This window comes from Fukomys damarensis, unplaced genomic scaffold (genome assembly GCF_012274545.1).
Source record: "Fukomys damarensis isolate Sample0158 unplaced genomic scaffold, DMR_v1.0_HiC HiC_scaffold_13, whole genome shotgun sequence".
Taxonomy (NCBI): domain Eukaryota; kingdom Metazoa; phylum Chordata; class Mammalia; order Rodentia; family Bathyergidae; genus Fukomys; species Fukomys damarensis.
The window spans coordinates 20618544-20638289 of NW_022900925.1; the positions used below are offsets into that span (position 1 = coordinate 20618544).

The 19746-nt window shown below is 40.5% G+C and overlaps 1 protein-coding gene across 2 annotated transcripts in view; it reads right to left on the minus strand.

The window, feature by feature from the left end:
* The window catches only part of Myo1d (myosin ID), a 302321-nt gene extending 282581 nt beyond the window's left edge, over positions 1-19740 (minus strand). For both annotated transcript variants that reach the window (XM_010642388.2, XM_010642387.2), the window contains exon 1: positions 19612-19740. In XM_010642388.2, the coding sequence (XP_010640690.1) occupies positions 19612-19706 (95 nt within the window). In that variant the 5' untranslated portion in view covers positions 19707-19740. The remainder of the gene's footprint in view (positions 1-19611) is intronic.
* Positions 19741-19746: the final 6 nt, after the last annotated feature.

Genomic DNA, 19746 nt, shown 5'->3' on the forward strand with positions numbered 1-19746 from the left:
CTCTCTCTCTCTCTCTTTTCTTTCTTTCTGTCACAGATAACACCCTGCTTGCACACACTGCAACTTCTGTTGTATGGGTGGAGGAAGTCAGGTAATTTAGACAAAGAGCATGTATGTGAACATCCATCCCTACCCATCCTGCTCACTGCTGCTGCTCTGGATGCCAGCACTTCTCTCTGCAGGGACCCCCAACCACTGCACTGGACCCTCTCCTTTCAAACTCCTCTCTTCTACTGCCTCCCTCCCATTACCATTTACTCAAGCTCAACTTTCTGGGCTTAAAAAGTAACAAGAAGAAGCCATCTGTAAAGGGGGTGAAGGGAGGGCATCGGTATGGGGAAAAAATGAGAACCAAGATCTGTCATGTAAAGGTACAAGATCCCAATGATGAATGTAATTGTACTGTATACTTAAAAAGTACCAATAAACTCAATGAGATAAAAAATAAAATATATAGAAACAGTAATATTTAAATTTTTTAAAAAGCCATCTGCAACCTCCTACAGCTATGGCCTTCTCTCTTCCTTTGCAGCAAACACCTTGAAGACCTTATCACCATTCACTGTTTATAGTTCTCTACCCCAACTCACTCACTGTGTAACCACTACCAATTGTTTTCACACTGCTCTAGCACTGAATTCATTCTCATCAGAGTCCCCAGTGTCCTGGTTGGTGCCGCATCTACCTCTTCATGCATCTCTCTCTCTCTCTCTCACTGTTCTGAGGTGTTCTCCTTTTCCAAGCATTTTCCTCTTCCCTTGACTTCTATGACATCACTCGCTGGTTTTCTTTTAACCTCTCTGGACAATCCTCTCCTGGCTTTTCTTAATGTCTTTTTTATTTTGACTGCTCTTAAATAATATTTCTCGAAGTTCATTCCTTGGCTCTTTCCTCACACTTTATACTTGTTTTTGACCCTTAATCTTACACATGTTCCACAGTCACCTGATTATCAGCATGAGCGGAGGTGCTGAAGAACATTCTTCTTTTCCAGTATTCTACATATACAACCAGACCCCATATCCATATATATCATTGCTCTCTTTTTTTGTCTCATTGAGTTTATTGGTATATTTTAGGTATATAGTACACTTGCATCCATCATTGGGATCTTGTACCTTTACATGACAGATCTTGGTTCTCATTTTTCCCCCTTGTCCCTGTATATCATTGCTCTCTTCCTTTCATATGTAAGAAGCAGTAGCAGTCACTAGTACAAAGGTCCCTGGCTTCGGTTTCAAATTCTAACTGCTTAATTACCTATGTGACTTAGGGAAAGCTACTTTCTCTACAAACAGTGGTTTCACATCCATGTAATGCCTATCTTGTAGTATTAAGTAGACCAAGAGAGATGAATAAATGAATGAGATGCCAGATACCTAGGAGATATCCCAATAATTAACTTTCTTCTACTCTCCCTTTCATGGAAGTTACTCCATTTCCCCAACTATAGAACCCCCTTCCCATCTGCAGTTTCTCTTTCTGAGGTTTCAATTATCCATGGTCAACCACAGCCCAAAAATATTGAATGGAAACTTCCAGAAGTAAACAGTTCACTACTTGCAAACTGGACGCCAATCTGAAAGCTACTATGATACCATGACAGTCAATTTAATAACTAAGAGGACAGTCACCTACCCTCTGTGGCTGTCTCTAAGACCTCACTTGCACAGATACTCTCTTCTCCATACCTAAGTCTTCAAAGCATGGAACCTCTTTACTTCACTTGAGTTTTACACCCTAATTTGGGGCCCTGTGCCCCCTCCCCTAGCATGGATACATACCTTGCTCTACCCCAACCTAATGGCTTTAGGACCCAAATTCTTCAGGAAGAAGAGAAAAAGCAAAGCAGGACAAATCTCACTGCACTTTTACCCACCAACACAAATTCTGTCTTCTGGAGTCTCCCACAATAAATACAATTAATCCATATTGAAGTATTTGAGGCTGGTGATCATACCCTGAGGTGAATTAACCAATGGATAACTTGGAATGCCCAGCTGAACTGAGTCACCACAGTTCTGGGCGTGGAAGATCCACCTGAGAATAGTTGCCAATGGCATAAGAGGAGAACTGGAAAAAAAAAAAAAAAAGGAGAACTGCAGGGGAAGATTAGATGCTGTTGATTTTCCTGGAGAAGCTTGTCATGGCTGTTTTTCCTGATATGAATACAGCTGTTCTCATAGCTAGAGGAGCTCAGGTCCTTTCTATAGCTGGCTGCTCTTGTCATCAGGGGAGCTCTTGTCTTTGCCTTGAGCATCACTTCCTGGTTTAAGCACAGATCCCTCTGCCTGGTGGCACAGATCCTTCACCTGGCCAGCAAAGGCTTTCTAGCTTCCACCACTGGCCTTTGGGCCTTCCTGTTGCAGATCCTTGATACAGACTTGCATGAGACATTGCCTTGGGCTCTAGGCCTTTAGCTGGACTTGTGTGGGATACTGCCATGGGACCCAGGCCCTCAGCTGGATTCTTCAGATCTCTAATGCATGGACAGATCTCCTGCACTCCTCTGCATTTGACTTTTTGGGTGAATGCTATATAATAATCCTATAAATTATGTTTCTTGTGTTAAATCTACTACCTTGCAAACCCTGACTACAATATCCTCTATCTTATTCTATTACTCCTGAAATATCATTTCACACAGCATTCTTTTCTGAATGAACTCCACTGTCTCAATAGTTTATAAATGTGTGCAGCAGGCACTCTTGGTTTCTTACTCAATATCTTATTCTGACCCTAAAATTCCTTCCTCCCTAAAAGAATCTTTGTTCAGGTTATCGACTCGGTTCCAAATGGCCATGTATTACAGGAGACATGAACTCTATCCTCAGCTCCCAACTATTCTAAACTAACTATGATAACCACACTCCACTTACCAGTGAGATATTTAATAATGAACATGTAACCAAATGCCAATTGAGAAAGCTAGGGAAGTCTTCTGGGGTTTTCTAAGATAGAAGCACAAGACAAACAGAGAGCTGCTCTCCTTTCCCTGGAGGTAGTGTCTGGATGGAATGCATAGAACTGGAACAATCTTCCACCAGCCAGAAGATGGAAGCAGCATTTCAAGAAGCCCAGCACCAAAGAAGTCACACACAGGTAGAGACCAAGCCCTACAGACTAGCAGGAGCCTCTTTTATCACTAGACTTCTTGGTGCATGAGATAAAATGTTTCTTTTCTGTTTAAGCAAGTATAGTCAGGTTTTCCTTTTGGCTGCAGCCAGCAGCACCAATAGAGTGATACTGGAAACTACTCCACCCTTCAGGATAGATGGAATGAGCCAGAGGAGAACTCCCCAGTTTCTGTATTTCCTCTGACACAACACGGGTCAGTGTTGATACACAGTACAGTACAGACTACTAAACCCTCATCTTGGTCAGCCCTACAATGGTACTTTGAATTTGTATTGGTGAACTGTTGACCTTCAGTAGAAATCTGACGGTTTACTACAATGCTGCCTTTTCCATTGTTTCAACCTGTTCACACCTTAACAATAATGTCTTAAAAGTGAAATAATAAATGGAAGGTGAAGAGTCACTATTCACAAATCAATAGAGCTATGAAGAGAGGAAAAATGGAAAAATAAAAGCAGAAGTGGGAGATGGGTGATTTCTGTCCCATACTAACTGTGGCACTATATTAGTGAGGACTCTGGACCAATCACATACATTCTGCGTTCCTAACCTCATGCATTTGTTCAACAGCAAGAAGCCACACTTCTGGCATTAAAATTCTACGGTTAAGAGACTTCATCAGAGAATTCACAGCTCAGAACTTCTCTCTTGCTTGAAACATAAAATCAGAAAAAGAAACCTCACCAAATCAGCTTGTAGTCTATTAGTCATTACAAGATTTACTTATTTCAAATCAGCAGATACTTATTGCAACTCAACAAACAGCTTTGTTACACTGCAGAGATCACATCAGGACTATATTTATGTTTACTATCACTAATGGAAATGTAGAAAGCAATTGTCAAACCTTCACTCAATTCACCAACCTAACAAAAACAAACATTTGGAACAGCCGGGGGGGGGGGGGGCAATAAAATTTGAGAAACCCTAGATACTTAGAAGTATGCTGTCATCTTGATCTTGGTGCAAGACCATAAAGCCTTCAATTGCTTCCCAGAATAATATTTGAATCCCTCATTTTCCCAGTCTCTGGTAAAATGGATGGATACCTCAGGCTCCATCATCTCCTATCCGCACTATGCCACCCCACTGCACCCAGAGACTCCAGCCTCACTGAATGTCTTCAGTTCCTAAAGCACACCAAGAGTCTAACATATTCTTTCTCTCCGCTTTGCACATGTGATTAATTCTCTCGAGCCTAGACCTTCCCTATCTGCCTCTCCCATCCCACAGATTACTCACCCTTCTGACCACGCAAAGCCAACTTCCCCATAAAACATCTTCTTTGTGGCACTCATACACTTGCCTACATGCCACATCCACTTCCCCTACAAGGCTGCCCTGCTGTTCTCCTCATGGCTCATAATTCCATTTGTAATTATCCTTTTGTCTCTACCAGTACGTCCCCCTGCTGGCTGATCAGCTCTGTGAGAGGGTCTGGGTGGCTGACACAACCAGAAAAGAATGAAGATGATGGGTGGCTGTCAGTCTTTCAAAAACATTGAAAATACTAAATACCTAAGAAAGCAGTTTATAAAATGACAGGTTGTTTTGAGCATGGCAGCATTCACCTGTAATCCCAGCTACTAGGGAGGCTGAGGCAAGAGGACTGAAGGTAAGAGGCCAGTCTGGGAAATACAGCAAAGCTCTATGTTGTGTAAGTAGAAAAATACCAAAATTTAAAATGCATACATTTATACATGTATACAAAAGATTAGAAAGGATATACATCAAGGTGTTAACAAGGATGGAAAAGATTATACTTTTCTGTATGAAGAATCTGGGGATAGAAATAAAAATAATACAGACTGTGGCAAAAAGCAGAAAGCCACATTCAGAGGGTGAAAAATGTGACTATCAAATCATTAAATCAATTTAATAAGTGCACAGAATTATGAACACTGATTACTAGGATGTTATATTTGTCAATATGCCAGCCAGCTCACATTACACTCACACCCTATTTAACTTCAATAGAACACAACTGTGGGATGGAAAACATTAGCCCAGGACAGTGATGGCGAACCTTTTAGAGCTTTCGATGTTAACAAATAGCCCAGTATGGCAGTATGCCATAGGTTTGCCACCAGTAGCCTAGGATAATGGGAGCTAACCTGATTGTACACAAGAATCCCTGGGAATTAGTGAGCCTCAGTCAACCAGAATTTCAGGATCCAGGGAAGTAAAAGTTAGGTAATTCTGATACAAAGATGAATTTGAAAACTACCAGTTCCAAAAAAATCCAGAATTTAAAGAAGAGGTTGCCCAGTTTTTAGGTAAAACAGGAACCTAAGAAGTAGAGATATAAACAGTAACAGATTCTGCCAATAGCAGCTGCCTACCACAAATCAACAAACAATCACAAAGTGCACACTGTGGAAAAATCCACTCATCATGCTTTTAGACTGTTCAACCACATACATAATTCAAATACCAAGGGCAGCAACAAACTTTAGAATGGCATCTTACCTACTTAGAACTCAGCCTTGGCCAGTGTCTTTCCATCCAAATGCACACACACACACCCCACACAAAAAAAGTCCACAGCAGAGTAAAACTAGGCATCTTAGGCTTCTTAGTGGGTAGAGGATGCAGCTCAGTGGTAGAGCTCTTACCTGGCATGTACAAGGCCCTAGATTTGATTCCCAGCATACAGAAACCAAAACAGCAACAAAACCCCTAGATGTCTCACAACTCATGCTTTACAACTGATACACGCAAAACAACCCCTTAGCTTCATCAGAACATATTACCTCCTTTTTTCTACATCCTTCTAATAAGCTAAGCTGATTGCCCAAACTCAGAATGGATTCGATTTTCAAATTAAGAGGGAAAAGGGAATTCTTAGTGAGGTACACTCCAGAAAACTATAGAAACTTAACTACTACTAAGTTAAATTATTTACACTAATTAGATATGAAATAAAACATTACACATATCTCAATAAATACCACAGACACAAAAACAATCACAACTATGGTCATGATGATCTAAGTCATTAAGAAAACATTGAACAACATCTTTATATTCTGCTCAAAGAAGCTAAAATGAGACAGCCTCAATGTCTAAGCACCCTCAGTGTATTAGGAACAATAAACAATAAACAACCTGCCTATTCATTTGATGAATAACCTTGTAATGTAGGAATCAGTCCTATTTTAAAACAGGGCCATGAAGGCTCTAAGAACTGAAGTAAATGAAGTAATGTAGGATATAGTACATACTTGTTTAACTTTAGGTACCTGAAACACTTTGTTTGCTCCCTATTTCATACTGTGCTGCTACTTGTTAAGTAATTTTGGTTGGAAGTAAGAGAGTGAGTGAGTGTGTATGTGTGTGTGTGATTTTATAAAGCCCTCTGGAAAACAAGCATCTATAACAGTACTTTGCAAGCTGCTTTTTCAACATGATAGCATTTTCTTCCAAATGAAAAATTCCTTGCAACTCCAATACTACACCAAAGCAGAGCTGCTCTGGTGAAAGCAGTACAAAGTAGGTGGCCCTATTATAGACAGATAACTCAGAAATACTACAGTCAGTCAGATAGAGTTAGGCCCTAGAGAGTGAGAACAAAGGTGAAATACATTGCAACTGTGGCCAGAGACATATCTGCTGGAGACCAAGCTTCAAGATAGAGACAAGATGACCAGACATGTCTACTTCCTCAAAGGACAAACACTGGGCCTGATGAAGTCCAGACAGACATCAGTCTCCCCTGTGGGTGACCAGAGACCTCTGGACCCATCATTTCCTAGAAGTCTTTGTTCTTTCCACGCACACTTGTCACATGACTTGTTTCCCAATTGGACCGCTATAACTTAGGTGACTGTACTTATAACTTTATTGGTTGATCACAGCTGTGGCCCATGTTATATCCAAGTGGTTTTGCTCCATAAAACTCCCTTGTAAAGTGGGGTCCCCAGATACCCATCCGGGACCCTTCCTGCCTCTCAGTAGCTATCCCATCAATAAATATCTTCCTACTTTTAACCTCCATTGCTTCTAGAGCTCATTATTTGATTTTTGGAGAACATGAGCTCGGCATATCAGGCATCTAACAGGCTGGAAGATAACCATTTCCTGTATCAGCCCAAAGCTCCACTTCACCCCTACCTGGAACCTATGTCTGCCCTTAGGCACCTTGTTAGCCAGCAATACACAGCTAAAGCATCACAATGTTGCAAAAAGTTTGGGGAGTACAGTAAAAATGCTGCCACAGTCAGCAGCAGCATGATAAGACTGCTCAAGATGTTCAGTGCCACTAAAGTGTGTTCCTTTCATCATATGGCAGAAACTTCACAATTTTTGAGTTTTACAAATCTTTTAAAGGAACAAAAAAAGAGAGGGCCAAGCCAGGCATGGTGGCGCATGCCTATAATCCCAGCACTTGGGAGGCTGAGGCAGGAGGATTGCTGTGAGTTTGAGAACAGCCTAGGCTACATAGTGGGTTCCAGGTCAGTCTCAACTACATAGTGAGACCCTGTCTCAAAAAAGAAAAAAAAAACAACAAAAACCAAAAAACCAAAAAACAAACAAATAAACAAACAAAAAGAGAGGGCCACCTTTCATAAAAACCCCAAATATATTCTAGTGGGTTTTTTCTAAGAGTATTGGTAATTTCATTTTCCTGTCTTCCCAAAGACTGGAGTTACAAAAGGAAAATCAGGTTGCATAAATCAATATATAATACATTAAAATACAATACATAAAAAGCACACGTAAAATGTAATAAATGCATAGTTTAGCCAGGAATCAAGAATGCAGAAATATTATGCATTTATTTACTCATTCATTTATAGAAGCAAAAGCATTCTATCCTTAATTCCAGGACTATGTCTTTACAGATAAGACTTTGCTTTGTCCTCAGGACTTAAGAGACTAGAGGCAGGGCATAAATATAAATTGATATAACATGTTCAAGTGCTATGAAAAACTCACTGTGATTGTACTCACTGTCATTTACACTAGTCTAGAGGTGTTTGGGTTTTTTTTTAAGGGTTTTTCTTAAAGGTTTTCTTAACCAAAGCAATTTAGGACAGAATGGCAGAATCTGGATAAAATTGCATATCAATGACTATAACAAATTTAAAAGCCACAGATATCTATAAAAGTCAAAACTGTAACATGACCAATGGTAGGGTTATGCAAAACAAGTATAAAGGCTTTTCATGGTGTTTGACCTTTTTAAATTGACTAACAATTTTCTTGACTTGATGTTCAACAGAGCAGGGATCTGAGATGGAACCATCAGAGATAGCCCAGCCTGCGACAGATGATCCTCCATTGTACAAGTTAGTCAAAGCCGACTTTGTGGTCACAGGGAAAAAAAAATGTCTGAGTTTCTCTTGGTGTTTGCTTCGTTGTTTTAGATGAAGCTATTTTCTTTTTTCACCAATTCATCTGCTTGTATTGCTTATGTGAACCTTGTTCGTGTAAGTGGTAATTTAGGTTATATTTTCCCCAAGACTTAGTAATATAATTGTAGGAGATACATGGAGAGGGAAGGATAAAAGGAAAGCTTTGTTTGCTCCTTGATATATATTTTCTTATCTATTGTATAAAGTAATTTTGAGAACTCTAAATTGTTCTGTGGTTCTTTTAGAAAAAGCTATGTTCAAGAGTAAACAATCTTTTTATTACAGCAAAATAGCTATACTAGGTTTATTGCTGTAATCTCAAAGTGAAATTCATTTCTAGTGTGCATCATGGAGTAGAAATCTGGGAGAAATGAAGGAAGTCTCATGCAGCCAGAACAGCAGCTAGTCCTGTGCTTCAGGGCTGAGGCCAAGATAATGGAACTGGAAGGTGGGCAACTTATCAAGAAGGAACTAGATGGGCCAGGGATTTAGATCAGTGGTGCCACTACCTGCCTTGCAAGCAAGGTCCCGAGTTCAATCCTCGGTACCAAAAAAAAAGAAGGAACTAGTTGGAGTCCTTGATTCTCTTCTCCATCAAACGAAGTCACTTTTTGGAACTTTTTGCTTAAAAATTATCTACCATTCTATTTCATCCAACATCACTGGAAGCTGTGATCAGATTCACAAGCTGTCTCTAACCCATAATGTCATATAATGTCACATAATGTCTGGATGCTGAGTCTTGGAAGTTCTGTAATTGGGGATAAGACAAAAGAAGGGGAAATTTTCTTTTCCTCGTCCTCTTCTAGGCCCAAAGGTAAAGCACAATTTTTTTTTAAATTGAGCAAAATTTTCCCTCAGGCGTCTCCCCCTTCTCCCTCAGCAGAGCTGCCACTCTGAGGATGAACTGAACTGCTATATCCCACCCATCTCTTCCCACCAGGAATCAGTTTTCCATTCCAGGTCTGCACTATAACTAACATGCTATAAAATCCATCCTCCCAAAGAAATTCTTAAGTCTCTCATTCCAATGAGATACAAGAAAGAAAGTGACCTGAGGGAGCCAATTCACACTATTGTGCCTGTGCTCATTAGAAGTGTGTGCCTTCGTAAGAGGATTCTTACCAACTTAATCTTTGGTTGGGAGAATTAGGGAGAGCAGAAGACAGGACTGAAAAAAGTGCAGACATTGTAGGGGAAAATATTTTTGAGCAATGGAAGCTGGCTAGCAACTTGGCCAGCCCACTTGATCTGAGAGTGGGTGCAGAGAGAAAAGCCAGCCAGTGAGCTCAGGCCAGTGGGCAGTTGTTTACAAATGATAGGTATTCCCATTTCACAAGGATTTGTTCATGTTCTGCATGTTTGCTATGTTATGTTCTACCTATTCCTAACTCACAATCTCAATTTTTCTTTTCTGAATTTTCTGTACCTAAAAAAAGTATACAAACAAACAAACACACACACACACACACACACACACACACATGTATATATGTATGTATATATGACTGATTGAACTCAGGGCCTTTGTACTGGGCTACATGCCCAGTACTTTTATTTTTTATTTTAAAATAGTGTCTGGCTAAGTCACTAAGTTACCTAGTCTGGGCCTGAAAGTGCCATCCTCCTGCCTCAGTCTTTTTTTTTTTTGAGACAGGGTCTCACTAAATATGCTAAGTCGCCCAGGATGGGCTTGAAATTGTCAGTTTTTTTTTTTTTTTTTTTGGTACTGGGGATTGAACTTGGGACTTTGTGCTTGCAAAGCAGGTGGCAGAACCACTGAGCTAAATTCCCAACCCTGGGCTTGAAATTGTGATCCTCTTGCTTCCGCTGCCCAGACAGTGGCACAAACTTTCATGAAAGCAGAATCAAATATATTGGAAGTATTTAATGTGAATGGCAGATTTCATTTTTCAAAATGTTTAAAGCACTTTTTAGAAATTAAATAGAGAACACGCTTATGAGCATGCTTAGGTTGATGGTCAGAGTGAACTGAGAGTAGCAAGAGTACTATTGATACACAGCACTGTACCAGAAGATTGAGCACCCACTTCATATGAACTATGCTCTGGTCACATCATGTTTGCACAGGTGCAACAATTTCGTCACAATAATACATCATCCTTATAAATGATAAGACAGAGGGGCTGGGGATTTAGCTCACTGGTTTCACCGCCTGCCTTGCAAGCACAGGGACCCGAGTTTGATCCCCCGTACCAAAAGAAAAAAAAAAAGCAAGACAAATGATAAGACAGAGGCTTAGGAAGGCTAAGTCCTAATCTAAAGCCACATAGATGGTAGTAAGTCAGCAAGAACAAGATTAAGGTCAAGAGCTACCTCTAATGCTCTTGCTATTTCCACCGGGTAACCTGAGTCCCTTCCAGAATCTTTTTTCATCGCCTTTCCAAGGAAAACAAATGAATTTGTCTTCATGAGGAAGGAAGAAGTAAGTGGTAAGAAAGAAGCAGGGCCAGGGATGTAGCTCAGTGGCACGGCACCTGCCTAGCCAGCACAAGGTCCTGAGTTTTATCCCTGGTACCAGAAAAAAAGGAAAAAGAAAAAAGAAAGAAAGAAGCAAAAACACTTAGTTCTACAACAGTTATGGAGTCATGACAGGGAGGTGAGGCATTTGGGAAGAATTCAGGGACAGTTAACAATTAGGTGGGAATTATATAACAAGCACTGACCTGGCGCTTTCTATACATGTGATTTTGCTCCAATAACCCTAAAAGGTGATCACTGTACATACAACGAAACTGAGGCTTAGTGCATCCTAAGCCATAATGCTAATGAAGATTAAAATATGAAGCTGAGACTTGGACTTAGTCAGACAGATTTCAAAGCCTGTGTGCTTTCCACTGCTCCTCATTGTAAGCATGTATCCCTTTCTTTCTCTTCTTCCCAAAAATGCCAAAAACTAAAGTTTGGAAAACACTTTTATTCAGGAGCTTTAACCAGTAATTATATAGCAGTTTGATGAAAGAAACCTGCCTCCCTCAGGAAATAAAACTGTCATCTCAATCTAGGGTTTTAATAGACAATTAGAGGCTTATGATGTAAATTTTTAAATGCTGTTACCTTTTAACCCCTTTTATGAATACAGCTGACATCTTTAGTGGCCATGTCAGTGAGATTTATAAAACAGGGAATCCACCCATTGGGGATGGAGCCACTGTTGAAAGCACAGTCCCCTACAAGATAGACTTGGCAATGGCTAGTCAGTGAGGCAAGGACTTAGTCCAGTCACAGCGGCAGCACAGCACAAGGGATGCTAGAAGATTTCAAAATGAGGTCACACCTTGAGATAGGGTCAGCTGGCTAAGCTGGCTCAGATGCAGGTGTGAAGGCTGGTGATCAGCTCTACACATAGCGATAACTCACCATGCACACAGCCGGCACTTAGATCTAGGTAAACACATTTCTATCTAGAATAGTCACCATTTCTATATGAAAGTTAGGCAAAAAGCCAAAACTTCTCTCTTTAATGTAAAAGTTGATCCCTTTAGAACCTAAAATGAAACAAACCAGCAGCAGCTTATAAGCACCGGATTGCACCCACATCTGGCTCTGTTTGGGAGCTAACCTCAGCAGAATCTCCAGGGTCAAGAAATGACCCTGAATAAAAATAGTCTTGGAAATCTGTCCTGGAGTAGGAAAGGAAACAAGGCAGCAGGGTGATTCACTCCAAATGGCAGCTCCAAAACCCAAATTCCCATTTTTGTCCCAATATGAAGCCAATGTGCAAAACAGGCACAGAGCAAACTGTCCTTTTCTGAATGCCTCCAAAACAAGTTGCCAAAGAATTTCATATGGAAGCCAAAAGGATTCAATGCGCCATTCACTTCCCCTACAAATCTAACTGGGGCTACTTTTAACTTGAGCTCCAAACCAGCTACAGATATACATTTGCTTGAAGACCACCCAGGGTCTCTTGCTCCCCTGCAAGCAAAAAACCCTTTGTCCCACTGATTTTTCCAAATGACTCAGCAGCCACAGAAAAAGCATAGAGAAGTAGTATGGTCAGCAGGTATGCACCTGCTTGCTGACTTTCTACTATTTTATAACTCACTGTTCCCTTCCCAGTGCACAGCTATGTTGTATTAAAATAAGTAATTACTGTAGAAGATGTTATGCTTTTTAAAAAAATGACAATTTCACTAGTGGAAGAATAGTGAGTATCTGACTGTTTAGTTAACTTAGGTTAAGCTGTACTGAGCACACAGGTACCAAATTTTGCAGCATGACAGAAAACACAGAAGGACCGGAGGTAGGAAAATGTCTCAGCCATTCACTTGTACCTTTCTTCCATTCCAAAGCTTTGTATCTAATTCTACATTTATAATTTATATTCCTTTTTTAAATATAATGGTCCCCAACCACACTGAGTTTCAAATGCCAGAAAATCTGGATCCATCTCTACACAAACTTTCTGTCTTTGAGGATCTCACACGCAGAAAACAAGAAGGCATGCAGATAATAACAGAATATGACACATTTTCTAACAGTATGACCAAGTGTCCAGGTATTCTGAGAGAAGAGAAGAGAATAAACCATGTCTTGGAGGACAGGGAAATCCTTCTCAGAACTGGTCTTGGACGAGTAAGTGTGACAGGCAGAGAATAAGCGCAGAGATGAGGGAAGGAAGAGGACATTCCAGGGAGTGAGAACAGCCTAGCCCAGTGGTTTCTCTGCATTTGACAAAGTCTAGAGGCATGTTTTGGTTGTTGTAAATGAGAGGAAAGAAGTGTTACTGGAAACTAGTGAGTAGAGGACAGGGAAGCTGCTTAAACACCATCAAGGCACAGGGCAACCCCTACAAAAAAGCATTGGCCAGCCCAAAATGTCAAGAGTGCTGAAGTTAGGAGACCTTTACTCTAAGCAAAAGAATAACTGATATGTGTCAGGTTAAAAATAAGAAGTATGATGGGGATGTAGCTCAGGGGTGAAGCATTTGCTTAGCATACAAGGGGCCCTAGATTCAATGCTCAGTACCGCAAAATAAAACAAGTTAAAAAAAATAAATCACACATATCTTTGACAGTATTTCAAATTGTACCTCTTGTGGAAAACTGCTAAGAGAGGATGAGCAATTAAATTTCCAAGAAGTCAGTATATAAGGCTGAGTAGATGCTTTATTCATAAAACAAGAAGCAATAACAATGAAGTTAGGACTGGATCTCTGGAAACCTAACATATACTTCATTGTCCTATATAATGAGAAACGCATCTCTCAGGGACTTAGATCAAGTCCTTAGCTCAAGCTCACTCTTAGGCAAGAGTGTGCATTCTTCCTTCCAAGCAGATGGCTACATGAGGACTAGGTAGGTGTTCCATGTAGCTCGCCTGGCAGGACTCTCAATCACACAGATGCATAGCTACAGTAATCCTGGAAGGTCTCAAGAACAAGAATGGCCCAAGCAAAAAGAAGAGGAATCAAGGCTCAGGTCTAAATGGAAGTGGCTACAAAGAAAGCAAAACATGGTTTGATGCTGTAGTCAGAATTTCAAGTGGTCACCAGAGTTGTAAGCAGGAACCACTCCTGATTAAAAGTAGGAGGTATTTGAATAGTAACATTACTCCTGGCCACAGATACTTGAGAAATAGAATGAAGAGTTCAATACCACCACTGCTACTACCTCCACCAAAAAGAAAGAAAGGAAGAAATAGGTCAAATCTTCCCAGCAAGAGACTTCTTGAAGGAGAAGTAAGCATCCCTCAAGATACTAGCACATTTTGTGATAAGAGCAAGAAATACAAATTAAAATTTCTCAGCTATACTCTCACTGATCCACACCACCCTGTCATAGTATTCCATCCAGACCCACAGATACACATCTACAGAGAAAGCAGGTATGCCACGCAGCTCACCTAGTAGGACTATTAGAGAGTATCTCAATTTTTAAAGAAAATAATAACAAGGTGAAAATTAGATAAATTGTAACAGATACCTAAAAATCAACCTTTTGCTACAAGAAGGAAAAAGGCCACAAGAGTAGCAAAACAGAAGACAATATCTTTTGTTCTTTTCTTCTTGTTTTATGGTGCCAGGGACCAAACCCAGGACCTTAGGCATCTAAGCAAGTACTATACCCTCAGCCTTGAGAAGACCATTCCAAACCGGCAATCCATAAAAGCTTTATAAAAATTAACTGAAACATTCTTTTTCTCCCTCTCTACAAAATTATCACCATGTGCCCAGCATTGTGCTGGGTGCTACTTTTGAGACAATTAAAATTTCGATAACAGATCCCTGAAGCAACTGCAGCCTTAAGTACTTCACTATATGTTATAGACTATAAGTGAAGGAATCAGGCCTTGCAAAGGAGCCAGGTGGGAAGCAGAAGACAGGACATTCCAGACTGGGGAGTGACAGCAGTAGGTGAAGCATAGAAGGGCAGGAATATCACAGGCACAGGTGGGAATTTCATACACATCCACCCATAGATGAAATATAGTCCATTTCACCTATATTCTTTCACAAATATATGTCCAACATGGCACAAATCATTGATATTCCGGGAGGAGAAAAAAAAAACTTTAACATTGCCTCATAGCATAAAATCTGCAGTAGTAGTTTCTGGTCATGTTTGGCAAAGTGAAAGGGACACAGAAGTAGGAGCCCAGGAGTTTACACCGCAACACTATGTAGCCTGGAGGATATCAGAGTGATACGAAATTTACACTGTTAGAGACAGGACTGTTTCATCTCTGGATCTGGATTTATAGCTGGAAAAAATGGTATGGTGCTACCCTTTGCTGGGACTAGTGTTTATGGCCACAGGGAATTAAGTACTCCAAATTATAAGTAAACCATGAATAATGACTGAACTACATTTAATGATCAGAGTTATGAAGTATGCACATGGATGAGATGCATACAAATACACACCTGTGAACATCCAGACTGATATGATGACTGAGTGCAAAGGCAGACCTAGAAACTTGGGTATTAGCCAAGCATCTTGCTAATGAGACTGGTGAGTCCTCCCACAGATCCCTAAGACCAACTCCTTCCCCTCTAGACAACTTGGCTTACTCCCTGAGACCCAAACAGAGTCAGCTTTCATGCCACCAGCCTCTGCTCATGCTACTTTATCCACCTGGAATGTTCTCCACCCACGTGTCCACCTAGACAAATGCGTACTACCCATCCTCAGAGACTCGGCTTAGCTCCTCCTCCTCTAGATGGTGCCTCTGACTCAATCTATGGCACCTCTCCTACTTCTGAACTTCCAGAACAGTTTGCATAAGTACTTGGCAAATAACTACCTAAACTCTAGAAAGCTTATCTTTTCTGTTGTTTTCTAGAGCTATTCTTGAAAGCAATAGAAACTTTCATGTTCTCCCTGTTTCACTGACACACCACTTCTTATAAGAGGTAAGAGCACACTTTATTCAGCATCCTCTAGAATACCTTCAGTAACACAGAATGAAACTCAATGTTCTCTCCTGTGCACAAAGGAATTAAGTTAGGTTCACCTTCAGTAATCCAAAGATTCAAACATGATACTTAGAGACTGCAATCAATGAATGTGAGATTAAAAGAGAGAAATAAAGAAAGAAAAGAAAAGAAAAAGAAAAACATTTTCTAATTGACTTTCCCCAATTTACTCAGAAAACAAAACAAAAGCAAAAACAAAACAGGCTGGAGATGTAGCTCAGCAGTAGAGCCCTTCTTGACTCACATGCTCGAAGTCCCAGGTCTGGTTCCCTATCATTGTCAAAAAAACAAAAAACAAACAAACAAAAAAAACAGTGATGATGATAACTTTAAAAAGCCAAAGATATTTAATTCTATTACAAAGGAATAGCTCCACAAGCTAATATAACTCAAATTCTAAGACATCAATTTCAAATTTGGAAAATTTTTGCAGAGTTCTGCTGAAGTCATGTATTTTCAAGCCGGGGATGTAGCTCAGTGGTACAGTGCCTGACTGGCAAGTGTAAGGCCCTGAGTTCAATTCCAGGTACCAAGAAAACAAAAACAAAACAACACTAAAATCATGTATTTGCTAGAGGTCACCAATGAAGTTGAAATAAATGGCTCCATATTTAACTATTACTATAGTGTTTCATATGCAGTATGTATTTAATAAATGTACTTAATGTCTGATAAGCTGAAATGATTATAAGCAAGAATGACTAAATTGTAAAGGGATTTCTCAACATATACAGCTTCTTTCCTGGGGGAGAAGGTGGAATTTTAAACAAACTTAATCTAGGAAATTATTATTTAATTTACCTCTTTATCTGCTTTATGTGCATCTGGGAAAACTTTAAACACCACTGTTAGTAAGTATTTGCCAGACACTAAACTTTGGAGTTATATGTATTAACTAATTTAACCTTCAGGACAACTCAATTCTATAGATAAGATCAAGGCACAGATGTGAGTAACTTGCCCAAGGACCACAAGCAAAAACGTGGTAGAACTAGAATTTGAATCTCAGTAGTCTTACTCTTAATCATGATAAAAGGTACTGGTTAGAGCCGACCTTCATTTTGGTTGATTATCGTGGCATGTGAGGTTGTTTCTATAAGAGATGGACATTAACTTTGGTAAAAAAAAAACAAACAAACAAAAAAAATGACCCGCTTCCATAATACACTATATATAATAAATCGGACTACAGTTGGCCTTCTGTATCTACTGGGTTCCTCATCTTCAGATCAACTGAGGATCAGAAGTATTTGGGGAAAAAGTGTGCCAGTCCTGAAGATGTACAAAGTTTTTCTTGTCACTATTCCCTAAGTAATACAGTATAACTATCTACACAGGATTTACATTACATATTACAAGTAGAGATGATTTAAAGAATATAGAAGGATATGCATGGGTTATGTGGAAATACAGCAGTCCCCCTTACCTGAAATTTCACTGCCTGCAGTTATTTGTATTCCACAAGGAGTGTATTGCACAATATTTTGAAAGACTACATTCATAGAACTTTTATTGTTACAATGTTCCACTTTATTTTTAAATCGTTTTTATTAATTTTATTGGTACATTTAATGACATTCATCCTTGGAAATGTGTACCTTTACACATGTATCTCGGCTCTTATTTTTTCCCCATCCTGCTGCCCTCCCTTCATCCCCTCCATCCCTCCCTATTCATAAAGACTTTGTTTCCATTTTCTCATATTAATTCCACTCCCGTCTTTCCTTTCCCCTACCCGTTCCACTTCCCTTTTTCTTCCTATTTCACCTTATCTGTTATACCTTTAGTCCTTATTTACACTTTCGGTTTCTCACACCAGAGAAACTATTTGGTATTTACACGTGTGTCCTATTTATTTCACTTAAGAGTATTTCCTCAATGTACATCCATATAGCCATAAATGTCTCTTAATTTCTCATTCTTTATGGCTGAGTAGTACTCCATTTATTTTTTTTTTAAACCCACATTTTCTTTATCCAGTCTGCAGTTGATGGGCAATTGGGCTGTTTCCAAGTTTTAGCTATTACAAGCTGTGCTGTTATAAACATGGGTGCACATATAACACTGTGGTATGATCCTTTTGGGAAAATACCCAGCATCTACTTTATTGTTATTATTGATTTATTGCTCTGCCTAATTTATAAATTAAACTATCACTGGTATGTAGGATAGGGAAAACACAGTGTATATCAGGTTTGGTACTATTTGAGGTTTTAGGCATCAATGGGGCTGGGGGTGTCTTGGAGCAACACATCCCCTGCAGAAATGAAGGGAGTACTGAACTACATCATTTTATGTGAGAGATTCTGGTATCCTCAGTTTTTAGATTCCAAAGGAAGTGCTAGAAGTAATCCCCCAGGAGGCAATTTGAATACGACTATGCAACACTCTATTCAGAAAGATACTGTGCAACTTCGAAACTTCCAATCTTTGCAAAACTTGGAATCACAGAATGAGCGCTGAAGAAAATCTTGGAGGTTCTCATTAATTTAAAAATTAGGAAACTGAGGCCGACCAGCCAGCCAGCTCCTGGTCAATCTGCGACAGGCAGGTGTGGAACTCAGCAGCCTTGCTCAGGTGCATAACAAAGCCTGATAAATAAATGAATGCTCTGTGCGCTTTGCAATTTCAAAGATTAAACTAGGGTTTTTTATTCTTAAATTAGGTTTGACAGGAGTAACTAATACTGAGAAATGGAGTTAGGGAAGCATCCAAAACTAGATTATGATTTTCACTTTATAAATTTAAGGAGTAACGTTTAGCTATAAATTTTACAAGAAATGAGGCAAAGCTTCCAGGAAACCCCCCCATAGCTATTTTGAAACTCCATTTACTGTAATTTTTAAAAAGTCAAACTGCTTTAAAGCTGTATTACTCTATCAAAAATAAAATAATCACACGTAGAAGACTATAGCACAAATTCTTCTTGGAAGCCCATTTCAGGGCGCTGAGTTGTGACTACATTCTCAAGGATGTCAGTAACACAAGGACTTCATCCATAACTCCCTGAAAAAACCGAAACCATGAATGCCTTGTCAAATTCAGACAGTTTATCTTGGCACTGGCAAGCATAGCAGTCTCTTCGATGTCTGGAAACGTGTCTAATTACGTTTCGCCAGTAACTAAAAAATAGCCGGTGTCCCGGAACAGACAGGCAGCTCAGGGATCATCACCCCATAGCATCCTGATGACATGATGGAACAAGGCCAGGAAAAAAGAAGCAAGCAAGCAAGCAAGAAGAGCAGCAAATATGAAACAGGGAGGAGATGCCAGGCCCTCTCCAAAACAACTCTGCAGTCTTCCCCGCGGCTAACGGGGACACCAAGACTCTCCCTCAAGTTTTCCTTTTCCTTCACTTTTGTTTCCATGAAGTCACCGGCCCCGCCCACTTCACTTACCTGCTGCGGGGCAGGCCGGTTCGCCGCCCCAGAGCACCTCCAGCTCAGCGTGCCCCTCACACCCCCAAGCCAGACAAGCCCCAGGGACGAACCCCACCTTCAGGAGAAAGCAGCCCTGGACCCCCCGACACGCCCCTGAACCCCAAGGCTGCACCCCGGAAAGAGCGACCGCAGAGCGCGGCAGACCCTTGTCACCCCGAATCTGGCTGCAACCCGGGAGCGCCCCTCCAGGGAATGCCCAGCCTCGGGCCCCTGCACGCCGCTGCTCCGCCCTCACCTGAGCTTGAGATTAGCCATGAACTCGGGCATGGAGACAGTGTCCATCAACACGAAGTCCGCCTTGCCGAACTCCAAGCTCTCTTGCTCCGCCATGGCGCCGGCGCCCGGGCTCAGGTGGGCGCAGCTGGCTCAG